The sequence below is a fragment of the Theropithecus gelada genome, chromosome 7b (assembly GCF_003255815.1).
Source record: "Theropithecus gelada isolate Dixy chromosome 7b, Tgel_1.0, whole genome shotgun sequence".
Classification (NCBI taxonomy): Eukaryota; Metazoa; Chordata; class Mammalia; order Primates; family Cercopithecidae; genus Theropithecus; species Theropithecus gelada.
Window position 1 is genome coordinate 103,710,812 of NC_037675.1, and position 17,301 is coordinate 103,728,112.

The 17,301-nt window shown below is 46.8% G+C and overlaps 1 protein-coding gene across 28 annotated transcripts in view; it reads left to right on the forward strand.

Moving 5' to 3' along the window:
- WDR20 (WD repeat domain 20) overlaps positions 1-17,301 on the forward strand; it is an 89,514-nt gene that overhangs the window by 56,494 nt on the left and 15,719 nt on the right. For 11 of the 28 annotated variants that reach the window (XM_025390953.1, XM_025390955.1, XM_025390943.1 and 8 more), the window contains one exon: positions 3,835-4,017. The exons of 4 other annotated variants lie outside the window; for them this stretch is intronic. Coding sequence is in view for 12 of the 24 variants with exons in the window: in XM_025390943.1 (XP_025246728.1) it covers positions 3,835-4,017 (183 nt within the window). In the remaining 12 variants the exon portion in view is untranslated. Of the gene's footprint in view, positions 1-2,358; positions 2,411-3,834; positions 4,018-4,770; positions 4,802-6,664; positions 6,758-7,172; positions 7,300-17,301 lie in introns of those variants that run through there. 13 more of the 28 variants (XM_025390957.1, XM_025390941.1, XM_025390963.1 and 10 more) reach the window with 6 other exon arrangements.

Consider the following 17,301-nt stretch of genomic DNA (forward strand, 5'->3'; position numbering starts at 1 on the left):
GCCTCACCATTGCCGTGCAGGAGAGGGGCCTTTCATCTCCTAGGCTTAGTGAGAGGAAACTTGCACTTTGCCCAAGGCCACTTGGCTACCAAGAGGGAAGGCAGGATTTGAACTTAGGCTTGCCTGGTCTGGGCTCTTTCTCTCTCTACCAGACCGCCCCTGCCTGGGAAGCCATCTGCCAGGGGTTGATGACCCCATGGGAAGAGGAATAGCTGGCTCGGGTGGTTACTTCTGCTCCTAAAAAGGTGTGTGAGCTCAGAGTGCATGTTGGCCCCGACACCCCATCCCCCGGCTCCCAGAGGAGGAGGAAATACGATGGTCACATATCAATGGAAATTGAGTTAGAACTCAGCGATGAATGGAAAGAGGACCGGTGAGTGGGAGATGGTTGTGCTTGGACATGAAGGCAGGCACTGGGAGACCTGGCCTTTCTCTATCTGAGGTGGGGCTCCAAAAAGCTCAGGCCCAAGAGTGGAGTCCATAGATTTTTCAGAAATATAATTTTTTTTTTATGGGCACATAACCTAGCAGTCACTTCAGACTTCTTGGTAGTTCTTACTTGGTAAAGGTGACATATTGCCTGGCTGGACTTCTGCTGTTCCAGTTTGGTCAGTGCCACTGGAGAGGGATTGGGGAGGGAGGAGTGACCTTAGGTGAGAGAGATTCTAAGTGTTCCTTGGGGCCAGCCAGGTCAACTTTTGTGTCTTCTGGACAGTGCCACTCACACTAGTGTTGACAGACCAACTTTAAAAAAATTTTAGTCTATGTGGATTGATACTTTTGTAAAAATAAAAAGAATTAATAGGAAAAGAAACTGAAAGAAACGTGCAGAATACAAACTCTAACTTTTTATCATTAGATTCAACAGATGTAAAATTTGTCAGTTGCCATAAAAGTTTCTAAACTCTTATTCTCAATTTCTGTACTACAGGCAGTGCGTTTGACTACAGACTAATAAACTAGTCCTGGACTGGTACACTTCAAGAGCAGTGACCTAGGAAGAAAGTTTGTTAAGCAAATTAGTAGAATAAACAGGGTAGTTTTAGAATATTTACCTGATTTTTTACTTTTTTTTTTTTTTTTTTTTGAGACGGAGTCTGGCTCTGTTACCCAGGCTGGAGTGCAGTGGTGTGATCTCGGCTCACTGCAACATCCGCCCCCCAGGGTCAAGCGATTCTCCTGTCTCAGCCTTCCGAGTAGCTGGGATTACAGGCGCCTGCCACCACACCCGGCTAATTTTTGTATTTTTAATAGAGATGGGGTTTCATCATATTGGTCAGGCTGGTCTTGAACTCCTGACCTCAGGTGATCCTCCCTCCTCAACTTCCCAAAGTGCTGGGATTACAGGCATGAGCCACCATGCCTGGCCCATTTTACCTGATTTAAGAGTAAACATAATATCTTCTCATTTAAAATGCTTCCATCTTTTCAGTAAAATTCCATATTGGGAGGCAGGGATGTAAAAACATACCAATAACTGAAGCCAATGTAGTTGTGAGGGGGTCCCTGAGTCTAACCCTAAACTGGTGGCAGTACTTAGAAAAATAGGTGCTTTTACTTCCTCTGTTGTTTCTGAGAAACATGACCTATTCTTTAATTTATATTAGACTGTTTTCTTTGTTAATTTCTGTCTGGCCTTTGACTTGATCTGTGTATTTCAGTGCGTAATTTTAGGTATATTCTTTTAGGGGGAAGTTCCCTAAGTGGTAGTTGTTGTCGTTTTGTCTTGCTGTGTCATCTAGCCCGGAGTGCAGTGGTGCAATCCTAATTAACTGTCACCTTGAACTCCTGGGCTCAAGCAGTCTTCCCACCTCAGCCTCCTGAATAACTAGGACCACAGGCGTGCACCGCCACACCTAGCTGATTTTTTATTTTTCCTAAGCAAACTAAAAAAAAAAAAAATAAGTCTCAAGAGTTGAATATACTGATACAGTAATTATGTGTAACTTAATTGTTTGTATTTCAAATTGGATTTTTGTTCTGTAGCTGCCAGTTATATCTTATTTTATATTTGTTGGTTTTTTGTTTTTTTTTTTGGTGGGTGTCTTCCTCATTCTGAGGTGGATGGCGTGTGGTGTTCTCTCAGGCCAGGTTTCTCTTTTCCTGCCATCCGAGCCTGCTCAGAAGCTGCCTTCCTCAGACGGCCTGTCCGTGGCCATGGTCCTGGGCCCCGCTCCTCACTCTCGCGGCACTCGGCAGAGCTGCCTTCAGCCCGCCTTGCTGCACAGCAGCGGCTCCCCTCCGCTGGCCCCTTTTCTCCTCGCTCCAAAGTCAGGACTCCCTTTTGTTTTGTATCGTGCTTTGTATTACACTTTTCAAGGCTCTTTCATGTATATATTCTCTTATTTCATCCTCCAGACAATCCCATGAGGTTGGTAGAACAGAGATTCTCATCTCCGTTTTAACTGAGGTGAGGCTGGGAGAGTGTCCGCATGGCATGCACCCTCATTCCTTTGCCCTGGGGCTCCCAGAGCTACTTGTTACCACTCAGGTCCAGACTTCCACATGTGCAAGGTTTTGAGTTTGCTCAAAGACGCCTGTAATTTTGAGGTCCTCTTTCTATTCAGTATTTATATTTGTTATTGGAAAGTCAAACATTAGAATACTTGGTTCAATGTCACAGGCCTCTTTGGAAGAAAGAAATCTTCAGAACCTGAGGGGCAGTCAGTAGAGAACTAGAGCCGGGAGCCCCAGAGGGCCACACAGGGTGAACTGGGTGTCTTGAGGGACGAGTTCTGCTTCAGGGTTAGTTGTCTCCACCGGAGATTTCCAGATAAGAGTGGGAGGGGGTGGGTTTCCCTTATTTCACCAATAAAAGGCCAGCATATTGGGATGCCACAGGACATTTCTCATGAAGAAAAGAATCCTTCTTGAAAGTGGGGAGGGCACATTGAAAAATCACTGTTCACCCAAGTGAGAAATCATTTGCTCTTGACTCTCTCTCCCCATCCCCTTAATGGCCAAACAGATCTGGGTTCCAAATCCAGTCCTGCCACTTACTAGGTAGGTATGGTGACGTTGGTCAAGTTATTTAACTTCCCTAAACTTGTTTTCTCATCTGTAAAATGGGTAAGATATTGTCCACTCTGGAGCATTACTGTTAGGATTAAGGACAATGCATGTAAAGCTCTTTGCTTATGGCCTCAGTAAGTGAATGTTCCCTGAAACCTAATCCAGAAGAGGGATTTTGACCCAGGAAGGGAGCCACCTGTACAGAGTGGGCTCCAGCAGTGGGTCTTAGACTTGAGTGGGCATCAGAATCACTTGGAAGGCTCTTTAAACTAAGGCTTGCTGGCCCTACTCCCATAGTTTCTGATTCATTTAGTCTGGGGTGAGGTTTGAGATTTTTGCATTTCTAAGTTCCCACGTGCTGCTGCTGCTGCTTCTGGTTTGGGGACTACACTTTGAGAACCACTGGGCTGCAGGTAACTGGCCAGTGGGCATTTAGGTGCTGTAGATACATTGAAAGCTGAGCTTTTTATGTGGTCACTCTGTTAGACACTGCTTGAAATGCATTTTGAAAATACTGAATTTAGTATCTCAAGGATATTTCCTGCTGAAGTCCAGGAGTCTTTGTTACATGTACTTGAAGGAGAATAAGTTGTGAAAGTAACAGTTATGAACATATTATAGATAGTCTAATAATATCGAATTGGCTAAGGTATGTGAAAGTGCTTTTATAAAATGTTAGATGAATGTTGTCACAACTGAAAAAATATTTTAAATAACTTCGTTTTTAAGATTAAACATCATAATGGAGTATAAAATAGCATAACTTAGATTTCTCATCTCAATGTGCTGTTTACTGTATGTATTTTTCTCTTTCTCCTCCAGGCTGCTGACTTGAGTAAACCAATAGATAAAAGGATATACAAAGGAACACAGCCTACTTGTCATGACTTCAACCACCTAACAGCCACAGCAGAAAGTGTCTCTCTCCTAGTGGGCTTTTCCGCAGGCCAAGTCCAGCTTATAGACCCAATCAAAAAAGAAACTAGCAAACTTTTTAATGAGGAAGTAAGTAGCACCCTGTCTTAGCTGTTAAGAATCCCTTTAAGAGTTGATACATTCTCACCGAGGTTAGTGGGCCTTATTTTGCACTTCAGGCTAAGCCCAGTTTTTATTCGCCCAGCCCTCCTACCTAGTATGCCCAAGTTTAAATGTGGTGGATAAATTTGTTGACCTTACCTGTTCTTCCTTGGGGTAACTGTTTTGTGCATTTTTGTGGAGCATGCTCAGGTGTCTATAACAGTTGTTTTAAAACTCTTCTATAATGGAGATAGGGACAGTACTGTAACTCGGTATTTATAATTTAAATAAGAAAATATAGAATTCCAAAGTTGGTTTACATCACCAGAACATTTCATGCAGATCAAAGAACTTGATGACATTTCCTTAGGCTGCTTAAATTGTAGCTAAAGCTTCTGTATGTGTGTTTGACAGTTATTTGGCTAAGGAGTACTTCACTTGCTCTTGAAAATAGTTGCTGTAAACTCACCTTCGACATAGTTAGAAATTCTGGCACTTAAAGTTTGGTCACATGACATAGCTTTTGCCAGTGTTATAGTATGTACGGGGGTTTCTAGTATCTTCAATTTCATTCTGGAAAGAGCCTGAGATATCTGAGCTGTCTGTTCAGGAACATGTCAGGGCTGTTAAATGTGGCATATAGAAATTGCCAAGTAGATTATATTTTTTAAAGCTGTTGGAGCATCTTTCAGCCTCAAGTATTGCTATTTCATATTTAATGTTCTTCCTCCTCTGTTTCAGTATGACTTTTCTACCAAGTGGGAAAGATAAGGTAGGCTTGCTGAGTTAGAAACCCTGGGTTCCAGTCTCTACTTGGGACCTTGCCGCTGAGGTGCAAGGGTCAGGCTATGTAGGACCCCCTCCCTTTTGTATTGTTGCATGGTTTGAACATCATTAACTTGGAACAAAAACACATTATAGAATATGGTTTTTAAGAAATAATTTTGTTTGGGGAAGAAAATTCAAATTGACAAATAAATGGCAGTTAAAATTTGGATTCTTCTGCAGTCGTGGTGCTTGCTATCCATGCAAATCAGCGTCCACCCAGGGTGCGCCTGTCTGACCTCGCCAGTGGGTTTGATAAGATCTTAGGAACCATGCCGTCTCTTCTAGTTTCCTCTGAGTTGACTGGAAATAAAACTTGCCATCTGGACTGACACACTGTAGAGGAAAAGTATTTAATCCCATTTTGCATTAAAAAAAAGTGAAGCAGAAAATATTTTATTTACCTAGATGTTTTGTTAGTATCATCTGAGGAAGTGATTTCTGAGTAGCTGGATGATTATTTTTTTGGTGCTGGGTTGCGGGAGCAGCACACAAAATTGGCCTCCTGTGCACTGTTAGCAGAAATTGTGAATTTGGAATCATTGTGGGTTTTTATTGTTGAGGTAAGGGAGAGTGTGATTGAGGGGGCAGGGATTGGAGCCATGTACAGGGCTGTTAGTAAACAAGACCCGGAGGCAGCCCTGGCCGAGGATGGTACAGAACGCCGCTTAGAGAACAAGAAAGTTTTGTGTGTCGTGGCAGGGGGAGGGCAGGGAGTTGGAGACCAAACGTCCCCAGAGTCTCAGGGCTCTGGGAGCACCCAGGCTGCGTCAGCCAGAACTATCCCTGCCCTGGTGACTGGGAGTTGCAGGCTGGAAGGCAGCTCCTCATTCTTCATGATTTAAGCATGAGTTATCTCATACTCATTTTACATTGTATTTGAAAAATTGCTATTTAGAATGCTAGGACTGTGTGTGGTTTAATGCCAGCTTGGCATTTACAGCTTGAGGCTGAAATTGATTGCCCTTCATAGTAAGGAAATTCTCTGGCCGTGTGGCTACATTTTTATCAGATTTTGGTCAGAATGTCTAAGAGCAAGGGTCACTGGAGGTTTGTTCCTTAGAGAGTGCCAGGAATGGTGGTGGAGTAGTCATCGTGTGTGTCGTGCTTTGCTGTGGTGTGAGATTTACAGGTTTCAAGGCACTTTTACCTGTGGCCTCTTTGGGGAGGGTGGGCAGTTATTCCCATTTTACAGATGAGGAAATAGTCAAAGAGCATGTAAGTGAATTGTCCAGATCAGGTCGCAAGTTGATGACAGAGTTGGAACCAGAATTAATCCAGAAACTCTTATTGGTTACAGGCCCTACCATGCATGGTTGCCAGATGAGCTCTTGCCCTTCTGGGAGCTCACAGTTTAGTAAGGATGGACAGAGAGTACTGGGCGTGTGTCAGCATAGCGATATGAACAAAACACCAAGGGGTAGCTGCCGCAGGAATTCTTCAGTATGCATCACATAACATAAAGTTTTTAAAAATGTTAAGTTCACTGGGGGAGTTCCAAGAAATGCTTTCAGAAAGTGACATTTGATCTGGGTCTTAAAGGGTACATAGTGGTTAGAGGAGGGTAAGGAAGGCCTTCAGGGCTGGAGGAACAACTGGGCATGTGAACGAACGTCCAGGAACAGCTTGGCCACATCACAGTGTGGGACTTGGAGTGGCAGCGTTCGAAGCTGGAAAGATCAGTTGGAAGCAGCTTGTACTATAAAAGCCCTTTCATGTCACGTGAAGAAATTTGGAGCTGAGATTGGAGGATGTGGGGGAACCTTTGGCCTTTTAATCAAGGGAGTGACAGGATCAACTGTGTTTTTAGAACTCTTGTCAGCACTTGTGGAAGGCGGATTGGAATGAAGACAGACAGGATGAAGGTAGCAAGACCAGTGAGGAGGCTCTAGTAACTGTCCAGGTGAGAGCTGAGGGCTTGAACTGGAGTTGTGGCCATTGTTTCATTCATTCAGGACCTGACTTCCTGCCACATGCCCAGCACTGGGTCTGCGGTGGCAGCAAAACCTGCCTTCCTGTGGCCCCTCAGGAGGGAAGAGAGGTGATAGCACCACCCAGACACACTGGTGACCACAGATGGTGACACTCTGTGATGTCAGAGGCAAGAGAGCAGGCCTGAGAAAGGGAGAGAATCACAGGGGTCTACTTTATTTATTTATGAGACAGAGTCTTACTGTCACCCAGGCTGGAGTGCAGTGGCGCAATCTTGGCTCACTGCAGCCTTCACCTCCTGGGTTCAAGCTATTCTTGTGCCTCACCCACCCAAGTAGCTGGGATTACAGGCCACCACGCCTGACTAATTTTTGTATTTTTAGTAGAGACGGGATTTCACCATGTTGGCCAGGCTGGTCTGGAACTCCTGGCTTCAAGTGATCCACCCACCTCAGCTTCCCAAAGTGCTGGAATTATAGGCATGAGCCACCACGCCTGGCCAACACAGAGGTCTACTTTAAACTGGGAGGCAGAGGACATCTCGCAGGAAGTGGTGTGTTTTAAGCTGAGCCTCATGTGAGAAGAAGGCCAACCAGGTAAGGATCTGGAGATGGAGCATTCCTGCAAAAGGAATAGCTGATGAGGGCCCTTGAGACCAAGGAAACTGAAAGAAGGACAGTTTACCTGGGGAAGGTGGCATGAAGTAAGGGCGTGAGAGTGGAGGGCCACATCACTTAGGGCCTGATCCAGATTTGTTTCTTAGCCTGAAGTATGGGATTCCTTAGAAGGGAGCAGGTGCACAAGGCAGGCAGATTGGTGTTTTTGAAAGGTACCCTGGCTGCTTTTTGGAGACTGAATTGGAGAGATGTATTAATACATCAGGTTTCTGGGTGTCTCTTGCTGTGTTGGGTAAGACTGGGAAAGGAGCAGTTGTCAGGGAATGGAGGGGAAGATCAGAGGTTCTGGTCTGTACTTGCTAAGTTTGAGAGACCTGTAGATAGTGGGATGTATGGATCTGGAGCACTAAACTAGGGGTCACAATTTGGCATTTGTCAGCATAGAAATAGTAATCACGCCCTTGAGATTAGATGAAAGAGTCTTCGGAGAGATGATGACGAGAACAAAGGCGGCCTGGGACTGAGGCCTGATTATACTCCAAGATTCTGGCCATCTCAGCTACTGTTTTCAAAGGGGCACTTAACACACGGTTAACTACTACGACATTTACAACTTCACAGCCCAGAATGCTGAGGGCTCAGACACCAGCCCTGCCACTTTCTGCTTGCAGGATGATGAGGGTCTCACCTCTCCGCCTGGGTTGGAAAATGGGTGGGAACAGCACCCACCTGAGAGGTCTGTGATGAGGCTCATGAGTGAGTTCAGGCAGGGTGTTTGTGAAGGGCCTGAAGAGCCAGCCTTGGTGCGTGCTCAGCAACGTGGAGGTTGAGAGAAACTCAGAGGCTTCCTTTGCCGGGAGGATCGGTGTTGGAAGGAAAGGCTTCTGTGGGAGGTGAGATACCAACAGTTTTGAAAGATAAATAATTAATTTTCTAGGACAAGATGGTAGGAGCATGGCAACCCAGGCAGAGACTCAACATGTGTGAGGCCGAGGGTTGGCCCGCTGGTCACAATGACAGCAATGTGGCCTTTCAGTCTTCCTCACCAGAACACCTCTCAGACCCACCTGTTACCACATGTGCACACACCTGCACACAGCAAATCCCCAGCATCAGTTACTCTGGCCTTTGCCTCCTTTCTGGTGCCTGGTACATGAAAATATAATAAATGTTGGGATGGACAGATGAATGGAATGGAATTATAAATTTCAGAAATCCACCTGAGATGAACATAGATGAAAAATTCCCATCTGGGAACAAGTATATTTTAAAAGGTGATTTTCCCCATCAATTAAAAATTGTGTGCATTTAAAGTGCTTGTTGATAGAAAAATTGGGAAATAGAGAAGTACAAAGAAGGTAGGAAAGCATCACCTCTAAACCGTGATGCTCACTGTTGACTTTCACAGTCTATGATTGTTTTCAATGAGGGGACACCATAGGGCTCACGCCTTCCACCTCCACATCTGGCCGCTGATCAGGTCAGCCCAGTGAGCATCGGCAGGCCCTGCCCTCTTCCCGCTCCCTGGGACTGTCCCCTGTCACACTGGAGGTCCTTGCTGGTGCATCTGTTCAAGACCGAAAGAAAGTTGAATGCCCAGTCCTTTCTTGCCCCTCTCAGGAAATCATCCCCAGCTCCCTGGAGTCTCTGCTTTCCCCAGTCTTCCAGAGTAGATTTTGGGTTTCTGTTTGTAGCATTCTGTACATATGATGCCCTTGAAAATGTCTAATGGGCCATTATTGAAAGTATCTTGGCGCACGGTTCATCTGACAAGCTCCCAGATCGTGGAGTGTGTCGCCGCCATCAGAGCTGCCCGCGGAGGAGAGTCACCAGTCACATTCAGCCTGCTGTGGTGAAGCACCCCAGAGGGATGAGGAGTTTACTTTTTAAATTTTTTGGTGGAGTGTGTGTGTGTGTGTGTTTGTGTGTGTTGTGTTCACTCTGCCCTGTTCTGAAGTTTGCTTTTTGTAACTAGTGGTTATATATTTGGGGAGGAAGAATTACAAAGGGACAGTTCCTATATGGTGATGAATGCAACCTTGTTGTCTTTGTAAAAATCCTGATTTTGGAGTGTATTCACAGAATAGTAACTTTAAAGGATTTTCAAGTATGTGTTAATTGTTGGCTGAAATATAAAATGTTAAAGAACTTGGCATTTGGCTTCTTTCGTTACTGACACGATACCCTCTGCTGTTGCCCTTCTCCTCTCGCAGGCTGTGAGGCTGAGGCAGACACACTGGGTAGGCCTCACGTCTCCTTGTGGCATTTAGATCCAGTCTTACTGAAGGGATGCTGAAGAGGAGATGGCCCTGACTCCTGGGGTGTGGAGGGACACTGCTGCCAGCCCAGGCTGGGTGGCCCATCCTGCCAGCTGCAGGTGCCTCCCAGGCGTGGGGTAAAGCTGAGCAGTGTTCTGTCTATTCTTATACAAAGGAATGGTCTGCACAGTTTGTTAGTTTTGTTTCTGTTGCTTTTCTAATCGAAGGAAGGAAATGAGCCCGTAATGATCTACTCCTTAAAGCTTGAACAGAGAAAATGACATCCGATCCCCTCTTAACGTGGCTTTGAAATACCCTTTCCTAATACTTCCTGAGCCCTCTTCAAATGCCTTTACATAATCAGAGCCTCTAGTTGCCATTTTTGCTTGTGGTTGCATTACGGCTTTTCTAGCAGCTGCTGTGGTTTTTGAATTGTCTCAGTATTTTTGTTATAAATTTATATCTGCATTTTGAAATGCAGATCCACTCACCCCCAAACTAATTTTTGTTTTTTGCTTATCATATTGATAGTAATGAAAAAGAAAAAGAAGTGCCTTAGAAAGCATCAGTGTGAGTTGCTTTCACAAAATGACACTTTGATGTGGTTATAGACTTATTTTTATTCTTGTTTCATTTTAACTAGTCTAGTGTGTTTAGAAAATCTTGTCTGTTGATGGCATTTGGGATGGTAGTGTTTTCGTTGTTCGTGTGATTTTTCTTTGTATTCATTTCTGAAGTGGCGCGGTCTGTTTGCCTTGCAGAGCTGGAAGTATGGGGAGGGCCACGCTGAGCGTTTGGTGGAGACATGGAGCCTGTATCTCCACAGAGCACTGGCCCAGAGCAGGTGTCTTGATGTACACAGAAATGTGTCCATATTTTGTTTTGCTTTTAAGGTTTATTTGCATTTTGGGTTTTTTGTTTTTATGAAAGTGGTTATTAAGAATGGGCCTTGGAGCGTTTTGGAGTTGGACACTATTGGAGAGCCCTGTGGCCAGGCCAGCTGCTTTGCCAGCACCTCTGTTACTTCCCCTGCCTTCCCTCCCTCTCCTTGCTGAGCACCTGCCCTGCCCATCACTCAGCGTACCCCTGCCCTGGAGGGGCTGCGACTGGGACTGCTGCTCTCCACTGCTTCCCACCAGAGCCTTCCTGCCTCTGCCTGTCTCTGTTCCCCAGCTCCTCCTTTCCGGCCTAGGGAGCAGGTCCCTCCCCGTCCCCCTCTCCTGGATCTCACCTTCCTCCACCAGGCACCTGCCCTGCACCCTCCTCCCCTACGGTGTCCCTTTGCTCTCAGCACCTTCTCTGCCCAACCCTGCTTCCCTGTGCTCTCTCCTAAGGACCACCGCCCCCCCTGCACACTCCATCCCTTTGGGCTCAGCTTCCTCCAGTCTCAGAGGCCTGTCCTTTGAGGCTCTGGCCCCTATGGCAGCTCCTTCCTCTTCTGCCTGCTCTCCTCGTGGCACTTGTGGGTTGTTTGCTTGGATTTTCCTTCTGCTTTCCTAGTTTTTGTCCTGTGCCCTGCACAGAGGTGTGTTTTTGTTTGTTTGTCTGTCTGTCTGTCTGTCTGTCTGTTTTTGAGATGGAGTCTCACTCTGTCACCCAGGCTGGAGTGCAGTGGCGCTATCTCGGCTCACTGCAAACCTCCGCCTCCCGGGTTCCTGCCATTCTCCTGCCTCAATCTCCCAAGTAGGTGGGACTACAGGTGCCCGCCACCACGCCCAGCTGATTTTTTGTGTTTTTAGTAGAGACGGGGTTTTACCGTGTTAGCCAGGATGGTCTCGATCTCCTGACCTCGTGATCCGCCCCCGCCCTGGCCTCCCAAAGTACTGGGATTACAGGTGTGAGCCACCGCGCCTGGCCTGTATGGAGGTTTTTCCCAGAGTTTCACATGCTCTTCCTCCGCTGCACCTGCTTCCTTGGAGAGAGAGAGAGAGAGAGAGATAGAGATATATATATATATTTATATATATTTATATTTATTTATTTATTTATTTCAGAGACAGGGTCTCGTTCTGTCACCCAGGCTGGAGTACAGTGGTGTGATCATAACTCACTGCAGCCTTGACCTGGGCTAAAGTTATCCTCCTTGGAGATCTGAGGATGTTACTCTTCGCAGCCAATTTCTGTGACATTTGTGGTCATATTTATTAGCTGCAGACCTTTCTAGCTGCACACTGGGCAAAACCCAGAGGTCTTTACACACCCCCGCTTTCCATCTTGCCCTCCCCCCAGCCACATTCTGCCACACTGCCCCTGGTCAAGTTTAAGACCTCTTTGCCCATGGCATGCGCAGTTGTCATAGCCTCCTAACTGTCATAGCCTCCTCATCACCCCCAGCCCACCTTGCATTCTGCACCTACTGCTGGGGGATTTCATGTTATTCTGCCACTTCCCTTTCTAGAAACTGTCTGTGCCTCCACTGTCTGCAGCAGCATCTCCAGTAGAAATACAGTGCCAGCCACGTGTGCAAGTTTAAATTTTCTAATTATCACATTAAAAAAGTAAAATGAGGTGAAATAATTTTAAGAAAATATTTTATTATATCTATATATCCAAAATATTATTTCAGCGTATGACCAGTAAAAAAACTATAAATGAGATCATTGACATTCTTTTTTTCATACCACATTTTTAGAACCCTGTGTATGTTTACACTGACAGCACATTCCACTTGAGACCAGTGCTGCAGGACTGGGCAGTGCAAGCGTCAGGGTCCCAGCCAAAGCCCTTTAGCTTCAGACTTCACAGCCACAGCCTGAGTCCCAGCTCACAACTCCAGACCAAATCCCCCTCCCTGCTCATGTGCTGCAGCCGGGACAGATGCCACACGTGGCCTGGGACCCCACCCCCTTGGCCTGCTGCATTGGCTGGGCTTTTCCTTGGAGCATGGCCCCTGGTGCTCCTGCCACTCCTACCTCCCTGCCCACTCCCGAAACCCCATCCCTCCAGAGGGACGAGAGTTCTGCCTCGGGTATTTTTCAACATCCTCATCCAGATCAAGGCCCCATTGACATTGGAGAATTCAAGCTCAACGGGGAATTCCATTACTTAACATTGAGCACTGACTAAGATTTTTTTTTTTAACTAGACTTTTTTCTGAAAAATATACCTTATAGTGCAGAAACTGGACTGCATAATTTTTATTCTCATATTAATTAAATGTTCTAGGTATTTCTTTTTCTTAATTTGAAAAACAGGAGAAAAATGCATTCTGTTCTCTTCCTCTTTTGTTAAACCCAATCCAAATAAGCCAGAGTCATGTAAGTTCAATGACTGTGCTTCCCACGCTGGCCTGGGGTCTGAGACAGGCTGGTGCCCTGTTCGTGAGAACGCTTGCGAGTGGCCCTGCCGGCTGGTCTTCGGAGCCAGGTGATGTGTGTCTGTGGAGCGGGAGACAGCATGCTCGCGCTGGGGTCTGATGGGCCCATCTGTTCCCTTGGCACTGCTTCTGCTGTGTCTCTCCACCTCGGAGCCCTTGAAGTTGTTCTCTGTGGGGGTACACCTCCCCAAACATCTTGTCAGCCTGATATTTGCTTTCTGTCCTTCTGTCTTGCTCAGTTGTCCACCACCAGCAGAGGAAGAGGCCTTTCTTGGCCGTCCTATTCAACATTGAAATCACTAAAGTCCCCTCCTCCCCAGCACTTTCTCTTCTCTCCCTGGTTGGTTTTTCTCCACAGCACTTATCATCATCAGATCACATACATTCCACTTGTCTTCTCTTCCCACTTGAGCCTCAATTTCATGAGGGAAAGATGCCTGTTTTAATTTATGTTGTATCAGTGCCTGGCATATGGTATGCACTCAATACTGGATGGATGGATGGATGGTTGGTGGATGGGTGGGTGGATGGGACTTCGGCCAAGTTTCTTGACCTGTGTAAGTTTCTATTTTCTCATGGATAACATGGCAACAATCCCTACCTTCCTGTAGGGAGATAGGCACGATGGCATTTTCCATTTTCCATGTGAGGCAATTTGCTAACATCTGTAAAAATCATAAATGTATGGATCTTTTGGCTCAGTTACTCCACTGGGAGTTTATCCTGTAGGTGCATTACTCACACATGTGAGAAGTGCGTGTGTGCAAGGGCATTCATTGCTACATAGATGTCCATCAGGGGGCACTTCCACAGTGAACCACAGTTTATCAAACAGTGGAATACTCTGCAGCCTTGGAGAAGAGTGAGTGTGCTGTCTTTGTGCGCATACAGACTGATGTACAAATACACTAGGAGGCTGGGCATGGTGGCTCATGCCCTTAATCCCAGCACTTTGAGAAGCCAAGGCAGGAGGATTGCTTTGCTCCCGAAGCCCGGAGTTTGCGACCAGCCTGGACAACATAGCAACACCCTGTATTTACAAAAAAAAGAAATATTTTTAATCAGCCGGGTGTGGTGACACTCACTTGTAGCACCAGCTACTCAGGAGGCCAAGGTGGGAGGATTGCTTCAGCCTGGGTGGTCAAGGCTGCAGTGAGCTGTGATTGCACCCCTGCACTCCAGCCTCGGTGACAGAGCGAGACCCTGTCTCAAAAAAAAAAAAAATGGAATGAGAATGAGAAAGCAGAGGTGAGACAGTGCATAGTATGCTTCCTTTGGTGTGAAAAAGAGTGGATAAATGCGTATTCATAGTTGCCTTGTACACACACAAAGACACTCTGGAGAGAGAGATGAGAAGCTAGTACAGTGACTCAGGACAGAGGGGCTGGAATGGAGGAGAAGAATGTGAGTGAGGCTTTCTACTGTATACTTTCATGTGAATTATTAATGTATTACCTATTCACACAAAAAACGTATCTTGCAAAGTCATGTTGAGGCTTAGAGAGCATGGGTGTAAGCCTCTGCCAGTGGCTGGCACCCACAGTAGACACCGATGGGAAGTGAAGGCCAGCACCGCTGCTGTTGCTGCCCACAGACATTGATGTCTGCCTGCCACTCCCCCTGATATTGCTGAGACACGGCGCCCCCAGAGAAGCACACATTTTCCCTGGTGTCAAGTACATGATTGACAGAGAAAACCAGTGGGTAAGGCAAGTGAGAAACCCTTACCACAAAGTAGGTGGATCCAAGGTCCTTTTTTTGGTCTGCGGTTGCTTAAACTGGTGTGCTCAGTCCACCATTGCCAGTGTGTAACAGTAATGTTTAATTAGGCTCCCAGAGGAGGACTGAAGTAAATTGGCACAGCATATTATCTGTAAGTTACATCCACGTGTCTACTTAGGGTAGTCTCAGTGCACCTTTTTTTTTTTTTTTTTTTTTTGGAGACGGAGTCTGACTTTGTTGCCCAGGCTGGAATGCAATAACACGATCTTGGCTCACTGCATGCAACCACTGCCTCCCGGGTTCAAGTGATTCTCCTGCCTCAGCCTCCAGAGCAACTGAGATTACAGTTGTGCGCTACCACGCCCGGCTAATTTTTGTATTTTTAGTAGAGACAGGGTTTCACCATGTTGGCCAGGCTGGTCTCGAACTCCAGACCTAAAGTGATCCACCCTCCTCGGCCTCCCAAAGTGCTGGCATTACAGGCGTGAGCCACCATGCCCGGCCACAGTGCAACTTTTTAATACAGGAGTGAAGGTTTTTAATGTGTTTTGTCATTGCAGTAACGTTTATTTTTAATGGTGCTAAAACTGTTCATACCTCACCATTGCAAAGCAATACTGTTTTTACTTGATGATATTCATTTTTGAGTTCTCATGCAGTTTTTTGTTGCGGTTTTTTAAGGCCCAAAATAAAATTTACTCCTAACCATGCTGCTAGAAGTTTTTATGTCCTTAAATTTCTCCATGCATGTTGAATAGAGTAACAATGAAGTGATCCTAGAAAAACTGGGATTTGATTTGGTTCTGGTGAAATGTAAGGTGCAGGAATTGGGAGCCACTGTACCACAATCAGGACAGCAGTCTGGCTCCCCAGGCCTGAGTTAGCTGGTGTAGGCATACCTGACAAGGCCAGCGATGGAGTGAGCTCTGGACACCCTTAGGCCCTGGGTGATCAGGTACAGTAGTGTTTGGGGAATCAAGAGTGCTGGGGTAGCCTGGGCCCGGTGGGCACAGCAAGGTCTGGCAGAGCTGTGATGGGGGAGTGGAGGCCTCTTAACCCACCGTTCACCATCACCATCATCCTTGCACCTCCCTCTACCACCAAAAAAAAGCCCTGCTCTGGCCATGTAAATTATCTCTCTAACCCCTTGCTGAAAAAGTTGCACAAAGGTCTAATGGAAACCCTGCCAGAGCAGCGCTAGGTTTTTAGGTTGTTGGCATTAGTGCAGGTCAGGTGCTGTTTATAGGTAGGTCACCAGAGAGGAGGGTAGAGGCGGGGGATGAAAATATCGGCTGTGTCCCCAAGGCTGGCTTGCAACGTGCCTGTTAATTTAAGAGGGCCTGCCATGCCATTTTACAGCAGTAAGCAGGGACACCTGCTGCTGAGTAACCTTTGCCCAACACATGGTCCCCAGCCCTGGGGCCATATGCTGTGTGGCGTTCAAGCCTCCATTCTTCCTGCCTGGGGTCATTTGTTAGCAACCTGCCTTCTAGGGTCTAATGTTCATGCAGTGAGCTTGCATGGCTCATTAATTTCTTTTCCAGTCGTTCTTTTAAAAATCAGGTCGTCTTATTTCTGTAATTCTCTGTAAAGATGTAGCACACATGGTGGGCACATGGCCTCAAAGCCACCCAGGCAGAAGTTGGCATGCTTCTTGGCAGATTCTGCCCCCGTGTGCCCAGTACCCCTCTGGGGCTTGAGCCAGGAGCTCCCCACCTGTTGGGTGAAGTGGTGGTGTTCGACTTACCTGGGGCTGCTGGGCTTCTAAAGGGACACTGTGACTGGGGAGATGGCGCAGTAGAGAGCGTTTGGCAGTAGGAGTTTCTAGGTAGAACTTGGGAGTCTTGGACCTTCCGGACGCGTTCTGGTGATGTGATTTTGCACTCAGATGGTCTAGAAAGGGGCCGCCCCTGTGGAAGCCGTTGCACTGGCAATCCCCATTGCAGGATTGATTGGCAAGCAGGGAAAGAGACTTGTGCCTTTGGTGGGGTGGGTTGGGTATTTTTGCCCTTTGTTATTTGGGTTTTAAAGGCAAGACTACTGACATGTGCCTGTTAAAGAAACACGTCGGTCAGGGGTCCAAAGTTAGCATGGAGCAGAGTGATGGTGATGAGACACACACTCCCGAATGAATCATCAGTGTGTCTCTCTCAATGCCAGCAGAGAGGGTTTCGAGGAGGTGCTTATGGAGATGCACATGGGGCGGTGCGTGGGAGTGAGGCGGCCTCGGTGGGCCCAGGCTCTGTTTTGGAGTTGTGTGTGCTGCCAGCCGTGGGCTGCGGATTTCACTCCCCACCTTCGAGCCGCCAGAGCAGAGGGGCAGATGGAGCCAGCCCATGACTTACAGTGACAGTAAATGCAGAGAAACCCATTAGGGTGACACAGAGCTCTCCTGGCTGTGAGGACTCAGAGACTTTACCTGCGGGTCATCATAGAGGGGATGCCACAGGTAGATGCAGTGACCCCCAGATTCAGACACACCTACTGTTAAGGAAGAAAGATCCCAGCAGGGCTGTTCCCTCCGCAGTGAATCCTGGGCCTGGCATAGCGTCTGGCACTTTGTGGCCCCTCTGCAAATATTTGTTGGCTGCCTGACTCCCTC